This window comes from Arctopsyche grandis, chromosome 3 (genome assembly GCF_051622035.1).
Source record: "Arctopsyche grandis isolate Sample6627 chromosome 3, ASM5162203v2, whole genome shotgun sequence".
Taxonomy (NCBI): domain Eukaryota; kingdom Metazoa; phylum Arthropoda; class Insecta; order Trichoptera; family Hydropsychidae; genus Arctopsyche; species Arctopsyche grandis.
In genome coordinates, this window is record NC_135357.1 from 30137731 (window position 1) to 30159360 (window position 21630).

Genomic DNA, 21630 nt, shown 5'->3' on the forward strand with positions numbered 1-21630 from the left:
TTTACAATTTTCAATATATTAGAACTGCAAAATTTGTTTCGAAGGGTCCTTATAAAAAGCCGAAGGTCTCCGTGTGCCCGAAATATCCGGCTTGTATTGAAATAAATTTTTATATATGTATGCGGTTGTTCCAATTATGAGAAGCTTTACTCAAATAGTTTCAAGAATTTTTCGGACTAACCCAATTGAGAGATGACCCAATTATTTTTTTTGCAATCAATCAATGGATGCTTATCAAATTTTAATATTAAACTGGATTGTGGAAATTTCTGTCCACTGAAATTTAGTCTGAACGATCTTAATTTGCTTGAGGAATTTATTTCATGTTTTATTATTTGATGATTTATTATTTGAAAATGTATAATATCAAAGAATATATACTCCACTTACCCATCGTATTACTCGAGTGTTCCTGTGGTGCTGGCAAGATTTTAACGTTGAAATATCTCGTCAGAATGTGCTGATACTATCTGACTCAATTTATGAGATCCATTCATCTACTTCTCACAAATTCTTTGTGTAACGGTTTTTCCTTTCTTTCGCGTATAAATTACTACAGAAATCCACTGGAGAGTAACCTTTTTCAGACACTTGAACCACTTCAATTGGTTGATTAGACGAAATCTAAGTTATGATATTACCCCACTTATCCACCAACTACTTCAACCATATCTATATTATTGAACTCCATTGATCTATGTCTGTATATGCAGAGTATTAATAAAAATTTGTTTGTTTATTCATTCACTTGCAAATCCACACCGAACTACATATACTATCTAATGGTAGTATAGCTCGGTGTTTGCGTCAATGCTAACCACCGAGAGGTTCCCGGGTCCAAGCCTTGGGCTTAACTCGATTGAAAATAATTTATTCCGAATATTGTCTGTAGTGCTGCTGGTCAAACTTGGATATTTGTGACTCCAATACGATCGTTTCCCATCAGATTTTATTTATCTAATTTCCCAATTTATCTAATTTCATTGTTGAAACGGTTCCTCGACAAACCGGAAAAAAGAAAACTCGCTATTTGAATATGATTTCAAAATTTATAATGTACTAGCTGAACCCGGCATGCGTTCCAACGCCACAATAACGCATGCAATTCCCGTTCCCGACCCCTTTCTCGTTCCCGTTTCCGTTCTCGTTCCCGTTCCCGTTCCATTTTGTTAGAAAAACGCAGGCAGCGAACTCGTTGGTCGCGACGCGAAAACATTTGAAATTATAGCGTTGCAATGACACTCATTCCCGTTTTTCCCGTTTCCGTTCCCATTTTTGGGTGATTTTTTTTTTGACATTGATCTTCCCGGACATGCATACAACAAATCCTGAAAGTTCCATCGTAATCGGTTCAGTGGTTTAGGAGCCTATTCAAGACACACACACAGACATTAAATTTTATATACATATATAGACTAATTGTTTTACCCGGCTTCGCTCAGTATTTGTAATATAGACAGCTGAAACATGGCGAATCTAATAGTAAATATTCATTTGTTTTTTTATTAATTTATTTGAATCGAAAAAAAAAAATTTAACCATATCGAATCGTCGTCATAGAAACCTTGATTTGTTATTCGATTACCAAAAAACCTTACATACATACATACATACAAAGTCTCTTTCGAAATTATATATTAGATACATGTGATTTAGTTTTCTAGTCTAGAAGAATGCATGTATGAATGATTCGATTGGCATGCATGAGTTGAAGAATGGTCAAATTGTCATCTTGTACATGTGATGCTTAACGAACGCTTAGATCGCTGTGGCGCTCCGCCGAGTAAACTGTTTTAAACCGCTCAACGTGTCTCTTTTTGCTATACCGCCTATCTTTCCTGACAACCAGATCCTACTAAGTGGATAGTTTCTTATCGGAATTTTCCAATTTATCTCAAGCGGTTGAAGCGGTTCTTCATCAAAAATCATCCTACCGACTATATCAACACTATTTGAATATGATTTCAAAATTGTATGATCTATAAATTTATATACGTACAAGTTTAACACCATAGATGTCGCTCAACGGCAACCCGTAATGGTATCTTGACGTTTTTTAAAAAATATTAAAATAAATCTACTCGAGCAACGCTGAGCAATTAGGCTTTTAAAATAAAATATTGGTTTTCAGCTTAGTTATATATGTATGTATGTATATTTAGACCAAATTTCCATTTTTCCCCCTTTGACCTCATATTCATACATATGTATACGTTTGTTCAAATATAATATTGCACACACGCTAGAAAGATCGGTATAAAAAAATATCACTTTAAGCCGGAAAATGAAAAGTTTCCCCCGAAAAGAAAAACAAATAATGGAAAAAGAGTAAAGGGAACGTCTATGTTTCATCAAGCGTGAGTAATCGAGGCATGCCTTGAGCGATGTCGTTATTATATCGCATTTTTTTCACACACGCTAGAAATAAGGAAGTTTTCCATTCGGAAAATTTTCTTTTTTTTTTTTAACAAAAAAAACTAAAAATTTCCCACCAACTGAATGCGATAATTCGCCCGTCTAAATTTTTCATCCGCGGTGAGCTTTTAAGCTCATCTTTATTCAAGCAGCCTCCCTTATCTCTCTCTCTACGCTTATCCGTTGTTTCAATTCATCGGCGACACGAAACTTTCAGACCAATTTCAAAACTCGCTCACTTTCGGAAGAGATCGAGAGGCGAGGCCTTAATAACCGTGGTGGGGATACTATCGACCCGGCCATAAATTTTAATCAATGAATCAAAAGTATATATCACATATACACACATACAAGTATATGACCCATTTGGGATGAAATAATTCAATTATTATTCTGTTTTGCGACTTACATAATTTTTCCTTGTTAAAAGTTAGTTGAAATTATGTAAGCTTGCTAATTAATGAATCGCTGTAAATCAAATATCCAAAAGTTTGTCTTCGCCGTTATATTTGCAGGAGTTTATATTAAAAATTCCATCTACAGCCCATTATTTTGTGTTAAAAATAGCTTACAAATTAACTTCCATAGATTTTATGATACACTTTTAGGAATTAAATTTATTTTTGATATTTACATACATAATAATGTGTATAATAATAATAACGACAACAATGTATAAGACATATTGTTTCAGTTGCCCTATACACCCCCTTATTTAAAGGGTTTTATATTAGTTTCACTTCGTTCGTTCGTAAGACAAACCTTCCCAAACTTTTCCGATCGCTTTAAAACTTTGCTAACTTGCGAGTTTTGGATAGAAATTTTAATTGTTTCGCTCAAGTCGTTAGAAAAATTTAATCAGGCAGCCGAGTGTTCGGACATGCAGTAGTCGGAACAGGCCCGGCATACCCCACAAACTAGGAATTCCCCACAAACTATAATTTTTCCACAAACGTTATTCCCTAAACACTCGACTTTAGAAATACTCGTCTAGAATTCTTACTTTACAAAAGTAAATTAAAATCGTCTTATTTTCGTAAATTATTTCTTAAAATTGATTTTGTAGATTTCAATCAAAATTGAAACTAATTAAAAAAAAAACACATATCTCCGAATCTCGAGCCAATCAACATACTGGGCATAGATCTATAAGAAAAGTCATATCTCGTCTCTGAACCATTTTTCGTGTGGAACAGTGTTATATATGAATTTGATTAGCTAATTTATCAGTTTGGTCAGTAAATTAAAATCATCATAATGTCCATACTATAAAATTGAAAAATCACTCATATGTTTTCAGCTTCACAGATGCTTTTCATCAAGCATAATATATGTGTCGTATGTACATATGTAACTTCATGTCAAATTACGTACCAATTATCAAAATAAACTGACCATTTGTTACAATTACTGCCCTTGGGACATCGTTTAGTACAAAATCAATACTGTGTATGTAATTTACATTACGACGTAATTTAACATACATATAATCAATTATGAGCGGTCGCAGATAAAAGTGGCAGCGATGAAAAATGGACTTGTTCCAGCCGCAAAAGAAACTGCCCACAGAGGTATTCCATCGTGCGTATAAATAATGATGATTTAATATTATTAATGCGTTCGAAAATAAATATTTATCGCGCGAAATGAAATGTTCGCATTACCGATTGCTGTTTATTATTGCTCGCGCTCACGCCCGCCATTCTCTCCGTAAATAATTCGTCCACACTTGTTTTTATGATCATTCGGTGTCGATCGTTAAAACTGGACCCATTTTCAAAAAAATACATATGTACATATATATATATATATATATATATATATATATATATATATATATATATATATATATATATATATATATATATATATATATATATATATATATATGATGAACCGTCCGCAGGGGTCGTGTACCTTTGTCGAGGGGTTGGGGAGACTTGTTATGGGATAGGATTTGATCGATGGTCCGGTCCGACAGAATTTTGCTCGTCGCTTTCAGTACAAGGGTCATCGCACTACGTACAGCGATGTGTGCAGGTTTTTGCATGGAATTGAAGTGTCATATTTAGCGAGGAATCAATCTGAGCTTTAATGGTTGGCGCTGTTATCTTTCCCTCGCCTTGTGTTTGTTTTGCTCGCCTGCGTCTCTGACTTTTCCTCCTTGTCCTTAATTAATTTTCCGTTCTTTCAGAGTGTTTATTTTAGTAATTATGTTTTTTTTATACTTCGTATTTTATTTTCCAGCGTTGTTGTGAGTATTTTTATTTTGATAAGGGTCGCTTTTTGTGTGTGCTTGAAAAGGAGGAATAAATTTTGTGGAAATATAATTACGACGATTCTGGAGATGTTCATGCGGTTTCGTTATAACGAGATGCTGTATACATTTTGAAAACTGTTTTTCGCTCGCAATGAGGGTATTACATAATGACTTCAAAATTTTTGAACTGTAGAACCGAACCGAACCAATTTCGTTTGTATTGTATTACAAGCTTTTATACTTTCACATATACGTTTTTAATTCACTAATAAATTAAATATAGTAATATATATGTAGTTGAAATTCGTGGCCCAACTATGAAAGTGTTTTGGCTAAATCATAATGCTCGAGATTTTTTACGAAGGCCCATTCCCACTCCTCGAAAACCTCTGATGATGACTAAAGAGCGGACCAACTTTGCGCCGTTCTTCGTTCATTGTTCGCCGTGCTTTGTTCATTTGTATGGTGAACCTTTTTTTATGCTCTCTAGCTTTGTAGTTCGCCCTGTTTCCTGGAAAAACACGCTTCCGGTCCTACCTCTAATGATGCCCTCTACCTGCACTATCGCATAGTAATCTAAAGGCGCATAAAACACACTGAATCGTACAGTACGGCTTGTGAGTATGATGAGTAGAGGTAGGATAGTCACAGTGCTATCCATTGTTCGGCAAACCTTTAACAATGCATTTACAACCTTTGAACAATACACGGCCCCCTCAGACTCCGGTGACTAATGATGAGCGTATCCTCATATCATTGATAATTCGTACGACCCTTTTCGACAAGCTTCTCTTACATTTCTTCAAAATTATCGTTATCGATCAATGTCAATGCAAGGATAAAATATCACCGAAAACACTCCAGGAGGTGAGTTTTGGCCTTGTTTCCATAGCCCAAATCAAGCGTGCTAGTGCTTTTTTACGTATTCAAAACTATTTAAAAAAGAAAAGTTATAGGGGTTTGAATAATTAAAATCTGACATAGCGAGAGGGTGGCGAGAATGGAAAAAAACGATCGGAACAGTGTGGATAAATCCGGCACGTAGACGTCACCAACAACGATAATGGAGTATTTTCAAACGTGTCTATTACGATTATTTTTCACCATCGTAATGGCGGATTTGATTTTCACATATATTGATGATCAAACCGAGCAACATGGCAAAGTTTGAAAACGATCGGATAAGAACCTAAATTTCGTCAGACGAAAAAATCGAAAGCGAAATAAGAAGAAGCTAGTATAAACTAGTAATAAAAAAAACGTGCCGCGTACTAATGTGTCTGCGCCCTAATTTAGGCCGTAAATGAGTTTTGGAAAGAGTCCATCCGAGCAACGCCGGGTAGTTTCACCAACTATTTGTAGCTATTTGACGGCCTCGTACCAATTCAACGTCCTTCCTCTTATCAATCATTCACTGCCCTTCCAATTAATACACCCGTTTGGATAAGCTGCACCATGAACTACCCTAAGTAGTACCTTTTGAACGAAACCCTTAAACTTAGAGCGCACTATTCGCCTCGAAACGAGGCAATTCTCGCAGACAAAAGGTCAACATTATCCATTTTGCTTTGTTCGAAACAGTCAGCCATCTTGAGAGGGTTCGCTTTTTTTTGTGTCGTTAGCTCTTTCAAAGTGCTCTTTCCACCATAATTGCTATTGAATTAAGTAACCCCATTCAAAGGTCGCCTTTTTTGCACGTCAGCTATTTCGCTAATAAACAAACCCCTCAACGACCCTCCTCCCACATAGTTTGCGAGACATCTCGAACTTGGCCATCGCAAAAACCCACACACGTGTCTCTCTGATGGAGTGGCACGTCCGCCCATCGACCCCCGTTAGCACTTAACCCCATCCCGATCGGAATAATTCAATTTCGACTGCTATCATTGTATTATAGTTTGCCGCCAAAACGGGGCCGTTACTTTGTATCCATTTGCATCTATTTTGGCTAATGTCAGACCAGATGGCGAACCCCTCGGCCTGGGTATGCTCCATAGCGAAATTAAGCTCGTCGATATATTTCGCAGAGGTTAAACGGTTTCGATGCTTTTCAAACCTTTTTTTTTTCAATACACACACTTTCGAGCTTCTACTTCTTCTATATAACCTACTATCAGTTATTTCATTTTAATTTTTACATATATACCAGGAAGGCCTTACAGGTAAACCCCAATGCGCAATTACAAACAATGCAGCATTTTTATTTCACAAGTCGTTGAATTACGAGACACTGAAAAACTCGCAAATTAACGACACATCTATTAATTGTACATTTATCGTACTCAAATAGTAGTGACATAGTAGGTAGGAAAGATTTTCAGCCAATTTTAAACGGGAACCGTTTCAATATTATACATAGATACTATTCAAGTATAGATACTATACTATTCGGCAGCAGTATATTTTATTTTTATTTTATTTTATTTTTATTTTACATATATACCAGGAAGGCCTTACAGGTAAATCCCAATGCGCCTTCCTGGCCAATTACAAATACAAATGCAGCATTTTTTTTTATTATAAGTCGTTGAATTGCGAGACACTGAAAAAACTCGCAAATTAACGAGACATCTATGAATTGTACATAAATTTAAATTGTACATCCATCAAATTTCAAATTGTGGTGACATAGTAGGTAGGAAGGATTTTTAGCCAATTTTTTTTCCGGGAACCGTTTCAACAATGAAATCAGAGAAAATTGGCAAACTCTAATAGGAAACGATCAACCTGGAGTCACAAATCCAGGTCTGACCAACAGCATACTCTGAAAAATTCATTTTCATTCAGGGATAGAACCCGGCACCTTCTTGACGGTAAGCAGAAGCTTAACGTCCGAGCTATGCTGCTGGCTATGTAGATATATGTAGATACTATGCAAGAAGTACCCAATTCGAACTCAACCGTATGTAACAGCTTTTAGATTCATTTTGAAACATCTACTAGGTGCTACTTTAGTATGCGGTCTACCTTTGAATCGCAGTCGACTATATATTTTTTATTTGTATCGTAGCAACGACCTGTTTACTATAATTTTTGTTTTTTCTTGCCGCCCCATAATGTATTCGAAGCATTTCTATCAAAATATCGTCAGCAGCGAAGAAAATACCGACCTTAACAACCTAATCTTAAATGAATAGGGCCAACCCTAACTCAACCTAACCTAACCCTTAAATAAATAGGTGTTGGCTGCTAAGATGTATATTTTACATATTTATTTATTTTATTACATTTTATACCAGGAAAGCCTTACAGGTAAACCCCAATGCGCCTTCCTGGCCAATTAAAAACAATGCAGCATTTTTTTCATTAAAAACAATGCAGCAAGTCGTTGAATTACGAGACACTGATAAACTCGAATTTTGCGAGATACGGGACATTTTGCCAATTTGTTGGAACTATTTATGGAAAAATGGGCAAATTCTGATAGGAAACGATAGACCTGGAGTCATATATCCAATGTCTGGCCAGCAGCACCGGGCCAGGGATTGAATCTGTGACCACTCAGTTGAAATCATTACACGCTAACCACTGATCTATGCTCCTAGTTTATGTAATTATAATATACTAGTTATTTTGCCCGGCTTCGCTTAGTATTTGTAATATAAACAGCGTAAACATGGCGAATCTAATAGTAAATATTCATTTTTGTTATTAAATTTATTTGAATCGAAAAAAATTAATAATCAACCAATCGAATCGTCATCATAAAAACTTTGATTTGTTTTCGATTTCCAACCAAAAATACTTAAAAACTTACATACAAAGTCTCTTTCGAAATTACATATATATTAGATATGTAATTGTACTTTGATATTTGAATACTGAGTACGTGCCCCAGCCAGCTTGATTCTTTCAATCAAATGTTTAATTGTATACATATAAACTGTAAACACGTCAATAGCTTCTTGACATGTTTAGTTTTTACTTTTCAACTAAAAGTTTCTGGAATCAATTCCTGATGTCAAAATTACATATATTTTCTATTGTTATGTCAGATTTTGGGTCAACTATTTAATATGATATGAAAAATGAAACTGGCACTATTTCAAATGATGATTCCATACAAAATTGAAATAATTATACTAAACGTTTCTGAACACAATGAAAAACCGATATATGCAAGTATCAAATTAGCACCCTTTCAAGCATTTTGGACAGTTTTCGTTGATATAGGACCGCATATGCTCCAGATTGGGGACAACAGATCTGAGATGGTTGGTTTACATAGAAGCGAACGTAAAATTTTCCACATTCGAACGGCTGTCAGTCGCATGTGCGAATTGATCTGGCGTTAATTTAGGAAGTAGCTCGTTATGTCGACGTTCAACCATAATACATTGCATTGCACTAATTTTTCAGTTCCTCAAATGTGTTTTAATTTCGGCGTAACATACGCAGTTACGCTGCAACAGTTCAACACCCTGGGAGCGTTCGAAATTAATGTGTTGCGGCTGTGTAAACCTATCTAAACATGCCAATCTATGTAGACGACTGATCGTATAGTATTCTAGTGCCACGAGCTATGAGAATACCATTATCTTTAAATCATTCAATAGTCCATGTAAGGCGATGACGCTGATAACCAATATCATAAGACGGCGAATGATCATGATAAAACTATCTAATTTAGTACTGTTGCGTAGGGGTGGGTTCAGGATCCAAATGAAAGGCCAAAGTCGCTTCACAGCATTTATTCAACGATTCAAAAGGTCCACACGGATCCACCGCTCACTCCAGAATACTTGATCTATCGTGTGTACCTCCTTATTTATTTTTATTTATTTAGTTTTATTGTTACAAATCAATATACACTCGTCATTACAGATTTGCTCCAATGCGACGGGTGTGCGTTAACGAAATACAGAATACATAAACAATCAGAAATACAGTAATACATATACAATCAGAATATATAGCATATAACAATTAATCAGAAATAATTATCATAGAGACATCTATGGATTATTTTTAGATTTTTTGTGTACAATTTTTATACATATAATAAATACGAAATTATAGAGATGTCTATAGATATATCCAAAGATTTCAGATTACTGTGCATAATTATTACAAATTATACGCAGGCAGATTTTTGTGACAACAGGATATACATCTAATACCAATTTTCAGGAACCGTTTCAGCAATGATCAGATAAAATTGGCAAACTCTGATAGAGAAACGATCGATTTGGAGTCACAAAACCCCCAAATCTAACCAGCAGATGGTGAGGACTCGAACCTTTGACCTCAGTGGTGCTAAATATATACGCTACCACTAAGCCAAACTGCTGGCTATAAAGGACAAGTTGCACAGCATAGCATCCCCGATCCGTTGGCGTGTCTATTTTATAGGCACGTAGGTCTACCCGCACTCGCTCCGTTCTGTGAGAACCACAGCGTATCCTTTGTTCGGACACTTACTGAGTCCCGTTAGCCTAATCCGGGGTCTCTAGTATTACTCTCTCCCATGTTCCCACGTTACAATACTATTCTTCTAACTGACTGTCGACTATCAACATCAGTATAATTTTTTTTCGTGATAAGAACATCTCAATTTGTACTGCTAAAATATTTGATCCAATTGAAGAAGTGTCAATTCTGAACTTCGGCATTGATGAGTTGCGATTTATCTTATTTTAACAACTTATCGAATTGATTTAGCGCTCGTACACTTTATTACAATCGTCCAAGTAACAAACTAAAAGGTAATTGACTCTTCAATTACCTATTGAATAATAGACCGGACTTTTTTGTAACCACTTTTTATCGACAGTAATATTTATACGTTTTTTATCTTTGATCTTAAATTTCATTTCCTAAAATAAATTGCCCTACCACACTTGGACGTAAAATCTCTAGCAACATTATAAATACTATAGGCAACGATCGATAAATGATGGATCATTCTATTTATTTTATGTTCATATTATATGTGCTATGACAGGAATTACCCCCAAGGCGACACACATGACTAGATTATTTTTGTACATATGTAGAATACAATAGAGACATCTATGGACAGTTAACAACTTTTTTGATACACATCAAATTCGCAAGAAATACATTATGTATGTAGTTAACATTTATAAGATTCAACAAATTCGAGATGCTAATTTCTCGAATTTGTGATAAAATGATAGGAGCATACCAATTTATTGTATCCACCACAACAATTAAGCAGAAATACTTCAAATCATACAGCCTATTATTCTTTTCAATCGAGGTCTAATCCGGACTCGAACCCGAGACCCCTCAGTCGTTAGAATTTACTCTTACCGCCGAGCTCTGGCTATATAACCAGCGGCGTGGTCTGGTGGTTAGCAAATTATGCCTTCGAGCAGTGTGGTCACGGGTTCGCGTCCCGCTAGAGCTCCGCTGCTGGCCAGACCTTGGTTTGTGACTCCAGGTCGATCGTTTCTTATCGGAGTTTGCAAATTTTCATTCAAATGGTTCCTGTTTAAATTGCCATCTCCTTTCCTATACCTCTTGCTAATCTCAAGTTATACAGCGACTTGAGGTTCGCCAATTTAATTATAAAAAATGATGCAAACATTTCTCATTGTATTAAATGCTTATGTATATTGATTGTATTGTATAAGTGTACTCGTCACTTTGGAGCGATCTGTAAAGGCCGATCGTTTCTTATCAGAGTTTGTGTCGATTTTTCTGATTTTCATTGATACGGTTCCTGTAAAATTGGCATCTCTCTTGCTAATCTCTAGTCATTCAGTTGATTATAAAAATGCTGCAAAAATTTCTCCATAGCTGTCACTGTGGAGTTCGTATGAATTCGCATTGTATAATATGCTTATTTGTATTGATTGTATTGTATCTGTTTAAGTTCACTCGTCGCTTTTAGAGCGATCTGTAAACGCGAGTTTTCATGTTCTATGAAATGAAATAAAATATAATTGGTAACCTGTCATGCGACGGTTGATGCCTGCTTAACTTGCACGAATTTTAGACTTGTATTATATCTATACATAGATATATTGAATACTAGTAGTTTTACCCGGCTTCGCTCGGTATTTGTTATATAAACCGCTTAAACATGACTAATCTAATAGTAAACATTTTATTAAATTTATTTAAATAGTTTTATTTTATATAAATTTATTTGAATACTCGTTTGTTTTTTTTTTATTAAATTGACTCTCACGAACAAACAAACATATATACCAAGTCTCTTTCGAAATTATATGTATACCAGAATCCGGTGCCTGCGTCCCCGGAGACTTCGAATCCTTTGAATCGAAAAAAAATAAATCGAATGTGTTGTCTACGAACCAACCAACCGAGGTTACACATATGCAAAGTCTCTTTCGACATTTTACATATATTAGATGAAACGAATATTCAGTTCAAACAAAAAATACATATTAATCTGAACTGATTTCAAAAAGACGTGGGTAGCTTTTCACAATGCCGGAAAAATTGGGCTAGAAACATTTTCGAACACAAATTTGACCTCCATTTCACTTGAGCGGGAACTGAAAGCACGTGAAAGCTTTTGCACTCGAGGGTTTTCCCTGCACTTTCGACGCGATCTGCGCAGCTGGGCTCCAGCGCGGAAAATTTTGCACATCCACTGGACTCGATGTATGAACCGTCGTACGTCAATGTCCATCAATATAAATATACATACACTTCATTAGCAGACGGCTTGCCAAGTTTTCGCCTGGTACTGGTGTTTTGCATGAACGACGTTGTAACGCTCGTTTTTAGATTGGGAAAGTGTGGAAAATTTCGCACAAAATTCATCTCCCGTTCGCTCCTCTTTGTCTACCCGAACATTTCAAAACACATTTTGTATATACATACATAGGTATACAAAATGTGTATTGAAAACGTTCGAATAAAACCTTCGACTCGATAAATGTGTCACTTTCTTTGCTTTAAACGGGAAATTGAACTGCCACAGTCGGATGATTTATGTATATCTTTAAACTTACCCTGTGCAGGAAAACTCGCAGTTTTCCAATCGAATGAATTCACAGTACGTATTCCGATAAGTAACTTAGTTTTATGTTGTATGTAAGTTATAGTGCAGATTAGCAGGGGTATGTTGTGTTTACTTATTCAAATGAAAAGTTGACGTTTATGTACGTTTAATTTTAGATTCTTAATTGAAATTTCCGCATCACTGGGCCTCTCCCGTGCTCTCTAGCATATGTGCATGTATGTATGTTTACTCTCAATATCGACAGTGATCACTCCATTCATGGTCTATAATTAAAATTCCGTTGTCTTTGTTTCTTTTTTGTTTTTTTTGTTTTTCGAAATAGACTCGCTTTTCTCCTTTCGAGATCAATACGCCGCTCGGAACCTCTCTCGATGAATCTGTTTGTGTGTTTTACTTTTGAACGTTTCAAGTCAGTCGTAAATATTTGTAATGTGTTGTAAATATTACGTCTATTACTTTTGAAGTTCGATATACTAGTGGTATTTGTATTAAACAGAACATTCCGCGTAGAATATCTATGTATATAGAAACATTTTATTTTAAATGGTCGTTTCGTCCTGAAGATATTTTCTTAATGCTTATTAAACTAATGCGTCAATAAATAATCCCTTTTATTAAAGCTCACCCCCACTCCTTGGAATAGATGCGCATAAGTAGCTCTCAGTATACAATCAACGCGTGCGCATCTTTGTCATAGAGTGGGGGTGGGCCTTTGTAAATGCTGTAAATTATATACCAAATAAATCAATCTTGTGAATAGTGAACTTATTCTTTTTCATAATCGGAGACACTCACAGTATCTGTATATATTTATATATTTTTAAATATAAAGGTTTTTCGAATTGACAACACTTTTTCCAGCGATAGCTGATTTGTGCTTAGTTTGGTTTGCCATGTAACCATAATTAGACTTTCACCAGAATATTTTGAAAATGGTGGTTCAGTTCGCAAAACTTACCGTACTCTAGATCCAATTTTTTCGTGAATTTGCCTCCAAGATCGTGTGATGATTTGAACTATATTCATATTAGCGCAACACTTAACGGCAACTGCACATAACCATCAAAGTATTCTTTGATACACTCGGACCTCGATTGAAAAGAAATTATTCCGAGTATAATAATCTTGGTTATTTGTGACTCCAAGTCGATCGTTTCCAATCAGAGTTTGCCAGTTTATCTGATTTCATTGTTGAACCGGTTCCTCCATCAAATTGGCAAAAACCATCCTACACACTATGTATATCACCACTATTTGAAAATAATTTCAATAAATGTATTATCTATAACATACATTTTATATGTCTCGCTTATTTTCTTATATACATATATATAATTTTTATATTATGCTTATACGTACATATGTCTGGTCACAGAGACGCATTGAGTATTCTGTAATGTCACTGTGACTAATATGTAAATAATTAAAAATATAGATATATATGAATGCATGAATGCGCATGCGCATATACAGATAAATGTAATAATAATAGAAGGGCCCTTACGACTAAATAATTGCTGTCAATATTACGCGGCACACACATGCATTGTGCAATTTTTACTGATGCTTGCCCATCTTGCGAGTAATATAAACAAACAGAGAAGTTTTTATCGGACATATGTACGTCGAGCACCAAGCATCAAATACGACTGATGCTAAAATTATTTAGGATTGTCTGTGGACAATCGTCACTTGACAACAATATGATGCCTAAAGCCACTTCTATTAATATAACATTTATATATAATGTAACATAGAATACTTTCCATATTTGTAGTTTATGTGCTGTGCTAATATGAATAGACCTTAATACACTTATTACACAATTTTTCAATAAAAATGTCAAATTCGCTATAGCTATAAATTACCCATAATCCAATTCGATTAAAAGACTCGCATACAGTTTCTATCACATTGTTTTCTGTCAAGTCAAGTATAAGGTTTCTTAGGTGGAAAATTTTTCCACTATTCACTGTTCAAACACAATTAACTCCAGTGTTTATGTGGAACTTTCCATTAATCATAATTACCAAGAGGGCGACTCGATCACGATCAGGCTATTATCTACAAACAGCATACAAATAATATATATCACAATAACAGTTCACATTTGAAACTTCTCCGTCAACCATATCAGATCGGACAGAAAAATTGCATTTGTAAGGTTTCATCCTTGTATGTATGTATGTATGTATGTATAGCAACCTCGTACTACCATCGATTTGGTGTTCCATTTTTACAATGTATTATGTAATGATACAACGTCGTTCGTCACCTGTGACGTAATCACACCACCTGCAGGAACGGCCGATCGGTAAAACTGGGCCGTCCATCACGGCTCAATTGCACTTCCAGTCAATTACCCTTAATTAGAGAACGATCGTGTCAACTTTGCTCTGAAGTGTCCGGGTGTGGACGCACCCCCAACTGGGTCAGAATAGGTCAACCGATGTTTACTTCTACCGAACGTCTTTCCGTCTTCGATTCTCCGTCGTGTGCCCGTCGACTCGTGACGCCTTTCAAAGCTTCTCTGAATGATTTTACAGTGTTGAGTGTTTGAGCTAGTGTTGAAAAATGTCAGATTTTACGCCCAAAGTTCATAGAAATATTTCGCTGCCGGCCGGTACGCATCAGCCGGAAGTCATCAGAAGGACTTATTCCGAAAGGTAGCATGAAATATTTCTTTCTTGATGCTATATTTTTAATTGTATTATGATTGTATTAAATTTTTGTCTCGCTTTGTAGTGATGCTGAAGGTACGGGAATACTCGGAGCGCCGTCTGGAGGTTCCAGTAGTTCCAGTTTATCGTCTCGGAGTAATGAAAGTGCAGGACCCATTGATAATCATGGTTCGTTTGTTGATTCATTTTATTCTACTCTTATAATTGAATGATGTATTTGTTTTGATTTGATTTGTTTTTCATTATAGATTCTCATTTGGAAGCATCCGAAGAGGAAGAGAGTGCCGAGCCTTGGTCGACGAAAGCGCCAGCTGAAATATTAGTTTCTATGACGCCTAAAGCTCGCAAAAGACAAGATTTAATTCATGGTATGTTGTTTTTTTATATTTTTACTTTTGGAAAAGACAGCTTAGCCGATCGACCCAATTTTATATTTTTCTAAGATGCCATTATCTGGTTGCCACTGAGTGACATCTATCAAATTAATTTATTTATAGATTATAAATTTTGAAATCACATTCACATAGTGGGTAGGATGGGTTTTACCAATTTGATGAGGCACCGTTTCATTAATTAAATCAAATAAATTGGAAAACTCTGATAGGAAACGATCAACCTGGAGTCACAAATCCAAGGTCTGGCCAGCAGAAACCAGTGGGATTTGAGCCCGTGACCACTGTTCAAAGCGGTAATTGGACTATTCGTCACATTGGGGTGGTCACAAAGATAAATTTTGCCATGAAAATCGCGAATACACAATATTTAGCACTCAAGTTCTCGTTACTATGATAGTTATAGTTAGTATGATGGACTTTTCGGCTGCCAGATGTTCCGTTATAGAGATTTTAGTGACTTTGTGACGAGTAATTTGTGACCAGTAATCACCGAACCGTTCAAAGCTTTATATGCTAGTGTATTTTGCTGGTTCTTATAAAAATACACCTCTCTTGCCAGCTCTATGTTTGTAAATTATTGGTAATGAAACATTTTTAAGAATAGATGCACATTTTTGAATCTCAATAGAAGGATCAAGGTCTTGAATGTTCGCTCATTAATTTCTATACATGACAATCGATAATTTAAACCCATTGAGCATCGTCTATAAAAAAAATGCTTGCTAGGGATATTTCGATATTAGTATGCAATTTAAAAACCTACGTATCAATTATTAAATAAATAATTTCTTCAACAGAACTGATCACATCTGAAGTATCACATTTGCGTTGGCTTCGTATCCTGCGTCAAGTTTTCCACAACCCGTTGCAACAGTCGTCGCTATTACCAACTGGCGAATTGAAAGCTTTGTTTCCAAATCTACCCGATGTACTACAGAGGCATCGGAAACTATGCTCGGACCTAAAAGCTCTATCAGCCGCTTCTCCCGTCATCCAAACGAAACCCTTAGCCGATGCTCTTATAATGACGGTAAAATTTATACTAATTTTTATTTACAACTGTTTATTTGATTCCGTCTTAATGAATTGTATCTTTTCGTCGACAGTTGGGTGAGCCTAAATATCCTGGCGCTTTGGCCAATTTCTGCGGCGGACAGAGACTGGCACTAGATGCATTGCGGGAACGGAGAAGGCGTACTAAAGAACTGCACACATTTTTGGCCAAGTGTGAACAAGATCCTTTGTGTACTCGTTTGCGCCTTCAAGATTTCTTAGCTTTCGTTTGGCAAAGGTTTGTATATCTTATCTATAACTGTTATACATATGTACATAAATACCCAGAGAAATGTTATAATAATAGAAGTGCCTTTACGAATAAATAAATTGTGTCAATAATACGCGGTACGTCTCCATAACTACGCTACAACGCGCGGAATATAATCAGGGTCATCACATATTCACTACAGAAATTAAAGTTTTATTTTACAATTTGGATATATATATGGTGGTGTTGGGCGTTGGTGGCCAATCCGTTTCTTTTCTCAGTTGGCGGATTATTTTTATCCACCTTTTTATATTTGTCTGTCCTTGGGAACTCTTAAATTAACGTGTAATGTACAGTTTCAACAAAAATATGAAAAAAATATAAAATGAACGATGTTTATATTAATTAAACTTAAATAATTGAGTATTTGGCGCCACCAAGAGAAATGTTTTTACATTTATTTAAAAATAATTTTTACATTTCTCTGGTGCCACCCCTGAAGTTTTATGTAGAATGCGGGCGATCGCCATTACAGTTTTAAAAACTGTCAAACTGCGATGTTAATTGAATGACATGTTACTTAAATGATCAATTTACTTATAAAAATGTATCCCATGTTGTTTATTTTGTGTTTTTTAATGCAATTTTTAACGATGCACTTGCCCATCTTGCGAGTAATATAAACAAAGAGAAGTTTTAATGAACTCAGATAAATTGACACACTCTGATAGGAAACAATCGACCTGGGGCATATATTCAAGGTCCGGCCAGCAACATTGAGCCATGGAATGAACCCATGACCACTCAGTTGAAAGCATTATATGCTTACCACTGAGCTATGTTGCTGGTTGTATACCTATATATATATATATATATATATGTGGGTGGAATTCCTGAATAGATGACGTTATTCAGGACCACGATGGGATGTGGCGGTGGAATTGAAATGATCAAACACGTGCGTTTTCAGTCATGTTGTTTATTAAAACGACACCACGCGGTGGTTTAACGACCAACCGCCCCCAGTGGAAGGTTAACTTCTACTAACTGTAAAATAGCGGTCCTTTCGCGCCCTATGCCACTTTTTCATCCCACCCCTACGATCGGTCGTAACATACCCTTTCACAGCCATAGCCCATACATCAGCCTTTCGTTTAATCCCAACACTACAACTCGGCCTTTCCTGACCACAAACCTGCCCTCAGGTTTCTCTCACCTGCCGGGCCATTCCTCAATCATATTACACATAATTTTCAGACATACTTCTCAATAATCCCAGACATACTTCACAGTAGTCTTCAACATACTCCACAATAATCTCAAACTTATTTCAGTATCGTATCAATTTTTCACGGTTCAATACAATTCAATCTTCAAAAAAAAGTTACACACAGATCATCACAATTAAAGTCACACATAAATCATCACAATTGCAATTTAAAATCATTACAAGAAATACATAGCATTAAAATCAACACCTTCACATCGGAAACAAATCACATTTTAAAATCATTACAAGAATTACATAGTATTCAAATTAACACCTTTACATCGGAAACAAATCACATTTTAAAACATCACTAGAATTACATTTCAATACAATTATCTCATATTCTTCTAGGCATGTAACCAAATTAAAACATTATTCAACATACCAAACACTCGCCAAAACATGAAAACACTAGAATAATCAATAAAACATTAACAATATTTCAAATCTTAACTACTAACAAAATAGAACAATAATCAAATATCAAGTAAGGCTTAACTAAAACCCCTCCGGGTACTCCACTTATTCTCTAATTCACTGACACACACTTCACTTCAATCGGCACAACCTAAACACTATCCGATGCCAGTCGCGATTCCACGCGGCTGTCCGATGATGTTGTCCGCGATGGACCTCCCGTCGCCCCACAGCTTTCCATGTAGTATCTTGCCACAGATGAAATTGACCAATATCGTTCCTGGTTCACCGATATATCCAAAAACTCCTTTCTTAATCCATGGTCTTATTTTATTTTCCATTAAAGTAACATCAATCTGACTACGACCGAGCTTGAAAGTGAATACATTGTCCTTTGGTGTTGAAATTTTGACTGGGTCTCTTATTCCTTCTGGTGATTTATCCATATCTTTTTCTTCATGTTTCCCATTTTCTTCATCTTCATCTTTAGGATTCTTCGAATGACCATGAGATCCTTTACTGAATTGACCATCGGGCGGTTCATCTTTATTTGAAAACGGTATGTCTCCGTTGTCCCAAAGCCTTCCAATATGCAAACCATCACCGTCCATACTTCCATCACCCATGTCCACGCCTCCATTACCCATGTCCTCACTTCGATCACTCATGTCTACACCTCCATTACCCGTGTCCTCACTTCGATCACCCGTGTCCAAACCGCGATCATCCATGTCTACACCGTCCTCTTCATTATTGGAAACATCTATTCCACATGGTTTGCGATGCTTACTTTCATCATTCGTTATCCCAATTGAATCTGTGGTTGATGATCGATTTTCTGTGCTCGGTCGCACTGAAGAATAGTCCAAATGAGCTCGAGACGGCGACGCTGGAGGCTCTAAGGGGGTCCTCACCATCTGACCATGTGACATGTTTGATGTTCCATCAGCCTCGCTTGAACAGGAATCGTTGGGTTCTGCATGAGCAGACATCTCTTGTGAAGCCCGTTCTTCTTTTTCCCTCCGCAGACTCTGTTCCAACTTAACCTCGATCGGAACTCGTGGTTTTGACGTTTTATCGCGTTCCACTTTGATTTTTTCTTGCTCTCCATCCTTCAAGTCCGAATCAGCCCTCCTTACTCCTTCCGCAGCTTTTCTACGAATGGCACCGGAATTGTTACATTGGTCTCTTACCACAGGAATACTTTCACTAGTGATGATGCCGCATCGATGTACGAGGTTCTCGCCGGCGAGTTTGTCTTCACTGCCTGTGTCGATCAGTGCCGGCGTCCTCGCCTTGGGTCTCCAGCCGCTTCCAGTTGAGGGTGCGGGCACTGCTTTGGCTGTGGCTACGGTTGCTTCTTCTGCCTTTACCTTTTCCACCAGCCCGTCGAAGGCGCTCAACTTGTCCCTGAACTCCTTCAAATTGCGGGCACCATACAGCATCCCCTTCATAGAAGACCTGCCAGGGATCCCGTCGATGACATATTCCATGAGGTCACGATCCTCAATCGAACCCACGCTCGCGATCTCCCGCATCCGGTAAAAGTACTCGTTGACCGATTCCTCTGACGTTTTCTGCGACTTGGACAGCCTCCTGTGGACTGACGCCCCACTCACCATCCGAGCGAACTCCTCCAGTAATGCGCTTTTGAGTTTCTCCCACGAATAGACCCCATCTTGTATGCGCAGGAACCTCTCGGCCACCCCCTTGACCAGGCGTTTCCCAAACAGCAGCTTTTCCATGCTGCCCCAACCTGCCGAGTGTGCGACTTCTTCGATCTGCGCCACCCACTTTTCTACCGGATAGTCGTCGTTTCCGGTGAAAATGGGGACGGCGCCCTCCATGTCTTGGAAAGTCAGCTTGGCTCGGCTGGCGACTGGCTCTTCTATCGCCCTCTCCCGAACCCCTCTCGACGTCCTACGACCAGATGTCGGCCTCCTCCTCCGATACATTGTAGCACGTGGTCTTCAAACTGCCGCCTAATCCCGGACGAGCCCCCAATTGTGGGTGGAATTCCTGAATAGATGACGTTATTCAGGACCACGATGGGATGTGGCGGTGGAATTGAAATGATCAAACACGTGCGTTTTCAGTCATGTTGTTTATTAAAACGACACCACGCGGTGGTTTAACGACCAACCGCCCCCAGTGGAAGGTTAACTTCTACTAACTGTAAAATAGCGGTCCTTTCGCGCCCTATGCCACTTTTTCATCCCACCCCTACGATCGGTCGTAACATACCCTTTCACAGCCATAGCCCATACATCAGCCTTTCGTTTAATCCCAACACTACATATATATATATATATATATATATATATATATATTGTATCATTTCCATACTTAATATATTATAGTATATATATATATATATATATATATATATATATATATATATATATATATATATATATATATATATATATATATATATATATATTGTATCATTTCCATACTTAATATATTCTTTTAACATTTTAGGTTGACAAAATATCAGTTACTCCTTGAAGGTATCATCAAAACAGGCAAAGACGACGACGACGAAGACGATCTGCAGAATCCAGAAGACGGCGGACTAGCGCGATTGAACAAAGCTTTGGAGATTGCCAAAGAAGTCTTAGTCCACGTTAATACCACTGTAAAAACGACCGAGAACCGTCACAGGTTTGCTATACACATATTATGCGTAAAATTATCACGTGAAATGCGGACGTTTTTAATAATATGTTTTTATTTAGGCTGAAAACGATTCAATCAAAGCTCGAAGTGCGAGGAGTGGGTTCGTCAGGATCCGAAACGCTGCCTGGAGAATTGAAACGTATGGATTTGACACGACATTTACTCATTATGGAGGGCACACTCAACATCAGACAGGATTCGACTAAACGAATCGCCCTTTTGGTAAGGCTTTCTAATCCATGTTGGTCGTAATATCATCAGTATGTTTTAATTTGATTGTTTT

The 21630-nt window shown here is 37.0% G+C and overlaps 3 protein-coding genes across 10 annotated transcripts in view; 2 read left to right on the plus strand and 1 right to left on the minus strand.

Moving 5' to 3' along the window:
• Window positions 1-21630, plus strand: part of RhoGEF2 (Rho guanine nucleotide exchange factor 2) — a 120157-nt gene that overhangs the window by 93063 nt on the left and 5464 nt on the right. For all 8 annotated transcript variants that reach the window (XM_077427486.1, XM_077427488.1, XM_077427487.1 and 5 more), the window contains 6 exons: window positions 15384-15487; window positions 15568-15687; window positions 16512-16744; window positions 16821-17005; window positions 21150-21332; window positions 21407-21569. In XM_077427486.1, coding sequence (XP_077283612.1) covers window positions 15384-15487; window positions 15568-15687; window positions 16512-16744; window positions 16821-17005; window positions 21150-21332; window positions 21407-21569 — 988 coding nt within the window. The remainder of the gene's footprint in view (window positions 1-15383; window positions 15488-15567; window positions 15688-16511; window positions 16745-16820; window positions 17006-21149; window positions 21333-21406; window positions 21570-21630) is intronic.
• Window positions 1-21630, plus strand: part of LOC143909500 (uncharacterized) — a 286312-nt gene that overhangs the window by 16320 nt on the left and 248362 nt on the right. The gene's annotated exons all lie outside the window — the stretch shown is intronic.
• On the minus strand, window positions 17946-20426 carry LOC143909492 (uncharacterized). The gene is made up of 2 exons (XM_077427498.1): window positions 18523-20426; window positions 17946-18456 (listed from the first exon to the last, which is right to left on the minus strand). The coding sequence occupies exon 1, from the start codon at window positions 20408-20410 to the stop codon at window positions 18824-18826; it is 1587 nt and encodes a 528-aa protein (XP_077283624.1). The 5' UTR covers window positions 20411-20426; the 3' UTR covers window positions 17946-18456; window positions 18523-18823.

Excerpts from the sequence above, each read along its gene's own strand:
- LOC143909492 (XM_077427498.1), bottom strand. The coding sequence starts at position 20,410 with ATGGAAAAGCTGCTGTTTGGGAAACGCCTGGTCAAGGGGGTGGCCGAG.